We start from the raw sequence: 12,401 nt of genomic DNA on the forward strand, positions 1-12,401 counted from the left end.
ATGCCTCCTAATGGCAACTGCTGCAGCCAATAATGTGTGCCAATGTATTGCTCTGCTTTCCTTTGGCCCACACCCACAAGGCGAAGGGGTGTGTGTGTGTCTTGCCATCTGGGCAGCCCAGGGCATTCATACACACCACTCAGGCTTGAACCTTGGGGACTGCTGCTAATGCAGCAGTTTCACTTCACCAATTATCTCTCACTTCACTTCACCCCTTATCAAGACAGATGGATGTCAACAACAAGAAAATGCAATCACAAAACATAAAGTGGGTCCTTGGGGGTGGAGTCATCAAGAGTGCCCCTCCACTGATCTTAGCACCCAAGACAGTCTGTGGGGAAGGAAGCGGTCTTTCAGATATTTGGGGTCTTTGTTGTTTAGGGCTTTAAACACTAATGCAAGTACTTTGAATTGGGCCTAGAGTGCAACTCCCCAGTAGAAAATTAGGTGGTTTCTGAAGCCTCCTCCTCCTCCTCCTCCTCCCCCCATTAATTCCCTACCTTTTCACCAAGGATCTCACATAATTCTTCCCCTCTCAGTAGGTTAGGTTCAGAGACAGTGACTGAGCCAAGGTCTCTTGGTAAGCTTTGTGGCTGAGTTGGGCTTTGAAACCTGGTTTCCTAGGTCCTAGTCTAACACTCTAACCACTGACTAATAAATCCATCCTACTTTCTTCTCAAATAACTGCTAGTATGCCCTGTTAAAGCCCAAACTACTTTGGATCCCGTTACTTGAAGAACCCCTCACTCTCATATCCACCATCTGGTGCTTTCAGATTCCCTTTTCTGAATGCATCTTCCTTTCAGAGGTGAGATAAAACAAACTTTTGAGAAGTTTTTTTTTTTACTCTGGTACCGCACTCATGGAACAGCTTCCCCAGTGAGGTTCACCTGGTGTCATTATGTTTAGATTCATAAGTGCAGTACTTTCCATTAGGGGAAGTATGCTTTATACCGTATATCAGAAGTATGGAAAACAGTGCTTTAGTGAGCCACTCCTGAGCCACTCCAGAACACTCTTCCCACCCCCACCCCCACCAAACAAGGACCAACAAGAATAGCCCATCTTTCCATAGAAATACCACTGCATTAGATTTTTTCCATTATATAAATCACATTTCTTTGAAGGTTGTGCATCCCACCTTTCCATTAATGTATATCATAAACATCTCTCATACCAGACTAAAATCTGACTGGGGATGCATTCAGTGGCCCTTCCTTGTGGGTCCTCTTCTGGGTTGTTGTTTTTACAGCACACCATCTTGCTCTGACACAAATGCATCTTTCTCTACCTCTGCCTATCCATGAGGTTCTTACCTGTCCTCCTTTCTCCCCATTGCTGCCTCCAAAATAGGTGAGGTTATCCCTTTGCCTGTGCTCTGAATTCACCATCCTTTGAAACTTGCATATTCGTGCAGTTACACTGCTATTATGGTGACATTGGGATCGTATTGCAGCCAGATATGCTAGATCAATTTTCAAACTAAAGCTCTTCAAGCTGTTTTAGGTTTTCATGCAGGGAACGCAGACCAATACTTTTACAGTAAGTGAAGAGTCTATTGCTTCCAAGTACATAGGGAATTAAAGCAGAGACATAAAATTGAATTGCAAATAATATTCCAATTTAATTGTTCCAAATAGAAGAAGAAGAAGAAGAAGAAGAAGAAGAAGAAGAAGAAGAAGAAGAAGAGGAGGAGGAGGAGGAGGAGTTTGGATTTGATATCCCGCCTTTCACTCCCTTTAAGAAGTCTCAAAGCGGCTAACATTCTCCTTTCCCTTCCTCCCCCACAACAAACACTCTGTGAGGTGGGTGGGGCTGAGAGACTTCAAAGAAGTGTGACTAGCCCAAGGTCACCCAGCAGCTGCATGTGGAGGAGCGGAGACGCGAACCCGGTTCCCCAGATTATGAGACTACCACTCTTAACCACTACACCACACTGGCTAATATTTAAAATGGGTGCCAAATATATATCAGATGCTACTGTAAGCCCCATAATAAACATGATAGGTGGAACTATGTATCCCAGAATAATATAATGGCTCATAGAAATAAAACAGGTTACAGAAGGATTACTTTGAGTAGACAGCCATCAGGAAGCCAACACGGCAGCTTCACCTGTTTGTTTAGCACAGCTGAGGGGAACCTTTGACCTCCTAATGTTGCTCACCCGTCTCAGAAAGCATAGTGAATGGTCAGGAATGATGGCAGCTTAGTTCAGCAACATATGGAGGGCCAATGGCTCCCTATGCCTGGTTTAGCAGAACCAGATGGAGCCCAAACATTTCAACAAGTTTTACTTATAAGGAGGCAATGAGTTAAAGAGGAAAAAAAACCCACTCTCTACATTAATTTCCATCTCTATTCCCAAAGTTTTGGGCTTTCCCCAAATTGGACCTTGCATTCCCACTTATTCAGTAAAGTAAATTTGAATTCCAGAGTCCTTCATTTCCATTAACTAATGAATTTGTTACATTTGCCATGATCTGTTCCTATGGGTTCCTGAACCAGCGAAACAGTCAGTATTGATTTAGTGGTGCCTGGATCCAGTCCTGTTCTGGAAGCTAGGGCTGGTAAGGAGGAGACATTCATAATATGTCCCATTTGCTTAATGCCATCGCCTACAAAGATAGAAGTTTCCTTTGAAATATGCTCTGGCTATGGCTTTCTGAAAAGAACTATCTCTAAGTGATCAACAGCTGCCAAGAATGACAGTTCAATTTGGTATCAACGGCAACCATAGTCTTCAACAACTTCAATATTTTCAAGGCCTGAAGGACAATTCCATGTCCAACCTTTAGGGCTAGATGAGATTTTAACAGTGCAATCCTATACACAGTATTGTTAAATATGGCTTATTCTCAGTTATGTAGGCGCTGAAAGCCTAAATCTCAACAGGAAGTGATTTGACCATGACAAGGGCCTGATGTCAATATCTCCACTTTCAGATCACCCTTGTCCTTGTAGTTACAGAGCACATATATGGAGCACAACAAGGTGACAGATCATATAGAGTGCTGGAGGTTTTAATTCCTTTTCCCCCCCACACGTCTTCTCACCAGCCTTACTTTATATTTGAATGGGCCAAACACATGTTTAACATGTACTGTTGGAGTCCAGCCTGGCCATGACTCCTGGGGGACTTCATCTGAGGAAGAGGAATGGGTCTTTACCAAGACCTCCAGTGCCACCAGGGAGCTTGAAGAGCCCAATACCATAGTTAAACAGTCTCACCAAGTCCCAAAGACACTTCACCTGGACCCCTTGATCATCATCAGCACCTGGATCCAGACTCTCCTTCTACATCCTCACCCCCCAGGAGCTGATGCGACATCAAGCTCAGAAGATCAGATGGCAGAGGAGTGCTTCGAGGGCCATCAGTGGGTTCCCCTACCAGGGGTCTACTTCAGAGGAGTGAGAAACTAGAGAAGGTTCAGGTGTGCATTGAGAGCCAGCAGATGATCAGGGAGAAAGAAAGAGAGAGAGAGAGGAGCTGATTGCAAGGATATAAATCTCTCAGCCTTTCTTAGGCCTTTGCTGGTATAACATTGCTCAATTGAATATTAATAGGATGTGACAACAGACTTCTGTTCCAGGGTTTGAAAGGCTAATGAAAGACACAAATACATTTACCGTGTACATCCAGTTTGGTCCTTAATGAGCATAAGCTTCTGAACTTTCTCAGTAACTGATGCACCTGTTTCCTTTTATGACTACCACACTGAGCAGTGTATCAAGCTCTGATTTTGACCTAGATGAAGAGGTGCTGAACAGATAACCCAGATGAACCAGCAATACCAGAGGTTCATCTGGTATATCAACACAGACTTCAACATCAGTTGGGTCCTCCATAGACACCATGTCTTGGACTTATAACCCCATCTGAGAATCTAGTCCTTGGCATATGAGTACCTCCAACCCTGGGAACTTCATGCTTGCCCATCAGTGCAGGTAACAAAGAAAGAAATTGACAGAGAGAAGGTGGAGTGCTAGCCTCCCATATGGATAGTCATCCATATGGATATATAAGCTTAAACTTCTGATGCGCAGTAGTAACTAAAAGGTAATATGAGGATTGACTTGTCCTAAATATTATGTTATATGGCGCTGGTGTACCAGATTATTAATGTAAGTACACAAGAAATGCCAGATTACTTATATCTTATAGTTTTGAATAGATTTGGATATAATGTTTATTAATATTTATTTTTTAAAGCACCATAATTACATTCTTACAAATGATTTACATTTTCAAATCTTTTTGTTTTAGAGAATGACATTTTAAAAAATCAGTCAGGTCAAGAAAAACAATTACTTTATTATTTCTTCAGAACTACCCCCCTTTTTTTGTTAAAGCTCCAAAGTACAAAACACATTTTGGCTGAAAATGTACTTCACATTCTTCATTATGGTGAGCCAGGAACAACTGAGTCATAGACTTATGACAAATAAGCACCAAACAACCTAAATCCTTTGGTGAGGGGAAACTTCATGTCAGATCTATGAATAAAAACTTGAAGTTTATATTTTCATTCTTAAACAGCCCCACAGTATTGCTTTATTGAACATACAGTGATAAAAGACATCCATAGTTCTATAATGGATTGCATAGAAGAAGCAACAGCTGCCTAGCTTTAGCACAGCTGCAGCACCAGGTGTTCCCCAGGCTTTCAGCTGGTCTGTATTTTGCCTTTGAGATAATGCAGATTAAGCTTTTCTGGCCCAAGCTAAATACAAAAGAGGGAGCCAAAAAAGATTGGATAAAAGAGTTAATGAATTAAAATGGAAATCTTTACAGATTGACTGTACAAAGTATGTCAGAAATGGGGCACAGACAGAAGGAAGCTGCCAGGTATAGATTTAAAGGATGGCTGGTTACCTGGGACTACAAGTGAAGAATGGTATGCAGCCTGGCGTGGCCCAGTCCCAGGGCCATTGCATCATGGCACGACTCACGTGGTTGCCTTGTAAGGTGTGAAAGCCCATTTGAATGGACCAATCAGAGTGATGAAGGAGCGTGGCTATGGCAACAGACCTAGTTCCATTCAAGTCCGCCCAAATAATTTAAAAGGCAAGTCGTAGCAGAAGTTGGCTGCTCATATATTGTTGGATCCCTCACACTCCCAGCCTGTTTCTGAATGGTCCTGCCCAAAGGAGGGTGGGTGAGGCAGAGTGTGGACCTTTCCATGGAATACTCAATTGCTGTATTTGGGGCCAGGGATGATATTTTCCAGTAGACAAACTGGCTGGTTGGCAGGCTTTTGCCTACCTCATAGCAATTGTCACAACTTTGGGTGGATAAGGCATTGGGTTGCATCTTTAGCCTATTGGCTAAAGGAGATCTGGGAAGGGGTGTCTCTGGGAGTCCACACGGGGGAAGATGGGCCATAGCATCCTTCCAAGTGGCGGCCCTGAAGGGTTCACCCCAATTTAATGTACATAATAGACAGACTTGCTATTCAAGGTCAACCAAACCTCTGATCAACCAGCTGGTGAGCTGCTAGATACCTGATGCATTTCCAATGCCTTCACTTAATCCTACTTACATCTGTAATCAATAAAGTTGTGGTCTATTCCAACCCCAAACTGATGTTATGAGTCTCATTTCTACCTTGGGCAGCCCCGCACCAGGGCTGCATGCTTCCTGTGCTTGGCCCCACAAGGGCAAAACCCTGTTATCTTGAGAAATTTGCTCAGTGAGTTGCTGCTAATCTATGATAGTGTTTTCTCAGATGAATTCTTGTAGTTTCCCAGTGATATTTGTGATTGGGCTATAAAAAACAGTGTATAGACTAAGATGCTGTGAACTTGAGAGGAAAAATGTCTGCAGTACAGTAATTTCGCTTTCTATGAATTTTGGTAAGAAGCATAGATCATAGTCTAAAATAAACTCTGGTCATTTTCTAAACAATCTGGCTTCAAACCATAGGTTATGAAGCTGGCTTATTTAATTAAGAAGCTATCTAAAATGATAAATATCTATTTTTTTGCTCTGAATATTTCTCACCTTTCTTGTCTGTAAATATAACAGTGTTTGTCCTCTTCTTTTCTCTTTGCATTGGCTTATCTTTTAAAATTTAAAATTGCTTAAAAAAAAACTTCTTAGTGCTTGCATTTCGTTGCCTCTATTTCTCAGTATACATTGTTTTCCTCTAGTAGAAATCTCTTAGACAGACCAAAGGTTACACCTGCTGTCTCACACTTAGATTGTAATCGGAGGGGCGTCATTTTCTTGTGGTTAACTCTGTTTCATAGCACCCTGCTTTGTTTTGTTTTAGGCACTTTAGAAATAATAAATACTATGTTAAATTATGGGCTGGATCCAGATCCAGTCATACTGAGAGCAGAGGAGATTAACAGGACTAACTTCAGAATGCCAAACAACAATCTGTGCCACAATCTTTTCAGTTACCTATTCTTCCACATACTGAGGTTGTGTGTGTGTGTTACAAGAATGTGTGACATATGTATCTTTGCAATGCTTCCAGTCTTCTTACATCTAAGGGCAGTTTGTGCACAAATAAAGATTATTTGATTTTTCAACACTTGACAACTCACAGCTGAATGTGTGAGCAGTCTCTAATGAAAAACACTGTGTTTAAGGAAATGTGTGGTGATATGACCTTTCTGACTGATACTTGAGCAGTGATTGCTCATTCATGCCTCAGTTGATTCTGTATGCATGTGTGAATCTGTATAAGATGTGAGCTTAAAGTAACAGGCAAGTAACCTTATTCCACCTTGCATGTCAAGTGCTAAGAAAGAAACAAAGGGCTGATTCACATGTTCATATTCGTCACCTGATATCTTGCACCATCACTTGATTATTTGTTACTTGATGACATTGACCAAGTCTGAATATTCCATTCCCTAAAATGTTCCCACTGGCAGCGGGAGGTGAGGTGTAATGTTGTTGCCACATATGGTGTTATCTAGAGTAAACATGAGGTGTAGCATTTTCCTACAATAGCAATCCGATATGACTTTTTGGGGTGTCTTTTAATTGCATTGTGGAAACGGCTTCCATTAAACACAGGCAGTACTAATGTGGCCTTTGATTTGTGTTTCCACTCATTGTCCCATAATAAATGTGACTACTCTGCTTCAGGAGACTAAAGGTTAGTTTCCTCCACGTCAATACTTTGACAAACATAGACAAAAGAGAGCTAGATTGTCTCTGCAGGTTTGGCTACATTGGTCACCACAAAAACTGCTCTTGAACCATATCCTATGTGAGCTTAATATATTCAGGGTGAATACTGAGAAGAAAATCTAGAGTCTTAAAACATGTGATATACAGTGCATTTGATACACACTGCAAATAAGCAAATATATCACATGGAGAACTCCAAACATCACAAGGGAGCCTAACTGCTTAAGGTGTGAACTCCTCCACAGAAATCATTATATCTGAGGTGATATGGAGGGTCTATCTGTAGGATGTGAACTATGAAGACTGTTTCAAACATGCCAATTGTTGCTTGTAGCTGAAGCCACTTTTCAGTGAATATGCACATTTGAATCTGCTCTAATGTGCTTAAATGTTGGCAATACAGAACCAAAAAGAAAGTATTTGATCAGAAAACTGTGCGTCCATTTTAGAAGGCATTAGTAAAAGTACACACTATATACAAATACTTCTTCACAATTCAAAGTTCAAAATGCAGCAGAAAAACCTAATGATTGGAAAATGGACACTGAGTTACTCTTGATATTTTAACCATTTCAATTTTTAAAACAGTAAATCCAAGTCTTCTACATGCTCTTTACATCAGGGTATGTCTGTTCCCATGCCTGATGGCTGAACGAAACAATGGGAAATCGAAGTCCTTAAAAGGGAAAGAAAAAATAGCAGAGAAAGCAGAACACAATGAATCCTATAACCCAATTGATGGAATAAATGTAGATTATCACCATGTCCATGTCAAATCGCAATCCTCTGCTATCATCCTCAAAGTCCATATAGTCCATCCTGTGAGCAGCATGTGGGAAATGCCTTCGGGTAAAGGAATCTGTGTTTTGAAAACCTGCAGGACCAGAAAAAAAAGAACAAGTTATAATTCTGTCAAAAATACAGCTAGTATAAATTCCTTTTCTTAGATACACAGAGAAAAGATAGGGGGAAATCATATGCTAATATAATAGTCCAGTTACATTTGATCTCATCTCTCCCTCATATGCCATCTTGCAGCAGTCATTCCACCTGACTGTAAAAGAGGGAATGATATAAATCAGGACACACTCCGTGGGCTCTGCTGACAGGCCAGTTCCAGTTCGCCCTTCTCCCTCCAAATGCTTCCATTCAAGCTGCTTAGTATACAAACTTTAAGCACTTGTGCCAGATTTTGCTTGTTTTCCTTTTTCCTCCCTATCTTTCTTTCCTTCTGTGTCATGCCTTCTATTTTATTTATTTGCAATATTTATATCCCACTCAATAATGTCCTCTGGGGAGTTAAAAACCATAAAGCAAACAAGAATCCCTAAAAATTAAATAGAATAAAACAAGACGCCCTAGATCTCCCTCGCACACCATTCTCAAGCCTTCTGAGGATCCTATAATGATATCAACAAGCAGTTTGTATAACTGAGATGCTAACCCTTTCAATTGCCCCAAGGATTGTAAACAAACGAGGTTTGGGAGCAAATTCCTCTCTCTTTGGACAGTACAGAGCTCATGAAAGATCTAATTTAGGTTATCTGGAACCAATTATACTTTACGTTAACTAATTTCTCATGCAGCTTTGTCTCCAATATGGGGTGGTCCCTTTCAGATAGGCTCTTTACATGATACAACCCCTTGCAACTTCCAGCCTTTGTAATGGATGTACTTACCCTTATGCCAAAATTGCTTTAAAAATGTGACCTAAAAAAATGTGACTGCGTGTCAAACTATTGCAGATCTTTATAAAAATAAAAAAAATTCCTTCCTGTAGCACCTTAAAGACCAACTAAGTTAGTTCTTGGTATAAGCTTTCGTGTAACTAGATCTTTATAAAGTTAGAGCATCTGTGCTTATGAGGCTATTGTGCATAGTTTGAAAAGAAAAGACATTAGATATCAAAAACCACCTCCTAGTGACCAGTCTCTCAAAGGCTCATAATAAATCACTCTCGATTATTATTATTTTTAAAAAATCTGACATGGTTTTACTCTATGATATGTGATAAAAGGAGAATATGGAACAAAACATTTGTCACTACAGCCAACTTCCATTTGTATCCAAAAATAAGACCCTTCCCCATGCAACACAAGTAAAATATTCACCCTAATACAAAAACAACCCATTCTCCCAGCATTTAATTAAATGAAATGGATTGGGAATAATATTTTATCAACTTTTTAATTGATAATGCATTCTTATTCTCAAATAATGAGATAAAAATGTATAAGGGAAAGATGACTCAATGCTCTGGGGTATTAACATATCCTAAGCATCACTACAAAATGTGCACCTAGGTTTTATTTCCTCATTTTATGTCACAGCTTGTAAGGAATGAATCTGGAAGTGACAAGTGCTGCCATTGGTGTGAAACTATTTGATTTCCATATATAAATCTTCTATATGTAGTCCACTCTCCAGAGGACTTTAATCAAATTGGCTACGTTTGATTATATTTTATTTATCTCTGTTCATATGGCAAATATAACACAAAATTTGCCAGGCGGCTATTTTTGCCTCAACAACTTTGAATCATCTTGTAATCATGAATCAAAACATAATCATGCAAACGTTTAGTGACATTAGTTGAACTTGTGACATTAAGTTGCACCAGTTGAGAAGATTCAGATGAATAGATGTAATCCTTGATTTGTATCTCTGTGTGATTTACTTTAAGCAAACCTGCCTTATATTTACCCTGGATTAGACTTTATAATGTAATCATTTTTCATTCAAAAATAGAAATTTTATTACTGTAATTGTTCTTGCTGGTGAACTCCACAGTCATACATCTCATACTGCATTAGCTAAATGTCTGACCCAATTTTCCCCGCCAGAACTGTATGAGAAGCCCCCTTGACTCCGAAGAGTAAATGACAAGCAATCATAAATCCAAAGCATAAGTTACATGCTAGTATTAAACACCCTTCCATCCAAGGCTCTTGCAGATTCATTACTGCATGCACCGAAAGCATAAAAGCGGTAAGTTTAGGCTCCTGCCTGAACCTTCCTGTCACATAAATAGGAAATTCATTCTACTATATCTTAATTAATTCAGTTTTAATAGTCCACACCGAATTAAAAAAAGGGGAAGCTGGGTCTTCTCAGTACACGTGGCTGTGGATGAATAAGGTGTTCTTTAGTCACCAGTTGCGTTTCTCATTTTGCTTTCCATAAAGACTTTTAAATATTTTCTTTGTTTTTAAGAATTATTTTCCATATGCCTTTGGGAAGAAGGAAGGATCACTCCATCCCCAGCCTGGTCTCTGGCCCAAACTCAAGCAGCACCATAAGCATATGTGTTACTAAGAACTGCAACTCAAGAGGCAGACCATCTCCCTTGCATGCAGGAGGCCCCAGGTTCAGTCCTTGGTGGCATCTCTGGGTAGGGTGGGAAAAGGTCCTTCCTGAAACACTGGAGAGTTGCTGCTCGCCAGGATAGACAATACTGGGCTAGATGGACCAATGGGCTCATAATTTTTCCTTACCCAATTGGAATGAAGGGTAGTTCACCACATTAGCCTCTGCTAACCTGCAAAACCGAATGTTGTCACCATTACTGAAGGATGTCAACATTTTCCACCCATTTTCAGCAAACAGAAAGGCACTAGGTATAAGAAAAGCATAATCTTGGTCTGCCAGACATCTAGTAGAGATTTAGTGGCAAGGGTAAAAGGTAATTTTGGAAGTTTTTTGCCTGTTTTGCAGTGATGTTAGGAAGCTTTAGCTCTTGCATACTGTATTTAGTAATATGATGCAAATGTCTGCTTGATATCCAGCTCCATAGAATATAATGTTTTACGTCAGTTAATTTTTCCCTGATAACTTGAGACACACACTTAAATAGGAATACTTCTGTCTAGAAAAATTCTGTTAACAAACAAAAAAGGGCTGTTTTAATCAAATGTCTTCTTTCAAATACCTTCCTTGTAGTTCTCCCTTCAACTAGTTTCTCAGTGTCTTTAAAATTTATTCCATGTAGATTTCAATGATGGGGCCCTGTGATGTTTCAGGGACAATGTGGTCTGTGTTACATTTATGCGGCTAGTAAGGCAAACTGTGATGATGGATGTTTTTATGAAGCAAGTCTGAAGAGAGGTAGAGGATGCACATCAGGAAACTGTTCTGTATGACAGCCACAGAACCAATGAATATATATATATATATATATGCAGGTTTTGGTGTCTTCGGGTGTCTTCCCGTGTAAGAGTTGGGGTGTCTAGGCGACGTTTCGACGAGGTCTCACTCGTCATCTTCAGGCTGGTGCTTTCGGCTTCTTGTTACTGGAACAGAGCAGGATCTCAGTGTTTGAGTTCCTATAAATACTGTTGAGGGGGTGTGGTGTATAGCCTCCAACGTTCTGGGCAGAGAGGAAGTTCCCAGGTTAGTGTGTCTTTTCTTCTTTTGTTCATTAATTACTTGAGGGATATCTTGAGTGATTTCTTGAGTGATATTCTGAGTACCACTTAGGAGGGTCATTAGGTGTGGATTAGTTGCTAAAGCTTTCGTGTCTTGACCTCTTGACCTTGTGAAGAGTTTTTTCTGAGAAGATGGCTGTACTGCACTTAGTTGTGCTCTGGCTTGGCTTCGTGTATAGGGGCGAGCTGTGGTTTTGTGCCCTGTGCCAGCCAGATCTGTGTAGGGATTGCAGGGGGGTGCAGCATCCGGAGGTGCCACTATGGTTTGGCTACTGGATGGTGTCTGTAATTTATCTGTGGAGAGGGTCTGGGTTTGGGTCTGGTGTGGTTGATTGGAGATGGCGTTCTGTGTGCCTCTGGTTCTGGTGTCGGTTTTTGTGGGGAGGGCTATTTTCCAGATGTCTGGCAGGCGGGACGTATCGTCACGCTTGTTCATGTTGTGAGGGTGTTTCTCTATCTCGATGGCTTCCATGATTATTCTCTTGTGGTGGTGTTCCATGTTAAAGAGCAATTTGGAATCTGAAAAATTAATTTCGTGTCCTGTTTCTTTCATGTGTTGGTAAAGAGAGGAAGTTTTTTCTTCTTTTTTGACGGCATTCTTGTGTTCTGCGATACGTGCATTTATTCGTCTGTTTGTTTGTCCAATGTACGTGGCTGGGCAGACTTTGCAGGGTATTTCATAGACCCCTTGGTTTTCTAACTGGATTTTATCTTTGGGGTTTCTGAGGATATTGGCTATTTTTTGGTTGGTGCAAAAGGCTGTTTTGATATTGTGTTTATGGAGGATTTTGCTAATTTTATCTGTAGTGCCCTTGATATAAGGAAGG

The 12,401-nt window shown here is 40.5% G+C and overlaps 1 protein-coding gene across 3 annotated transcripts in view; it reads right to left on the reverse strand.

The window, feature by feature from the left end:
* Nucleotides 1–12,401, reverse strand: part of RNF180 (ring finger protein 180) — a 111,776-nt gene that overhangs the window by 29,991 nt on the left and 69,384 nt on the right. For 2 of the 3 annotated variants that reach the window (XM_081212814.1, XM_081212813.1), the window contains one exon: nt 7,695–8,024. The exons of the other annotated variant lie outside the window; for it this stretch is intronic. In XM_081212814.1, coding sequence (XP_081068940.1) covers nt 7,828–8,024 — 197 coding nt within the window. In that variant the 3' untranslated portion in view covers nt 7,695–7,827. Of the gene's footprint in view, nt 1–7,694; nt 8,025–12,401 lie in introns of those variants that run through there. 3 annotated transcript variants of the gene reach the window in all.

Source organism: Podarcis bocagei (genome assembly GCF_964188305.1).
Source record: "Podarcis bocagei genome assembly, chromosome: 11".
Classification (NCBI taxonomy): Eukaryota; Metazoa; Chordata; class Lepidosauria; order Squamata; family Lacertidae; genus Podarcis; species Podarcis bocagei.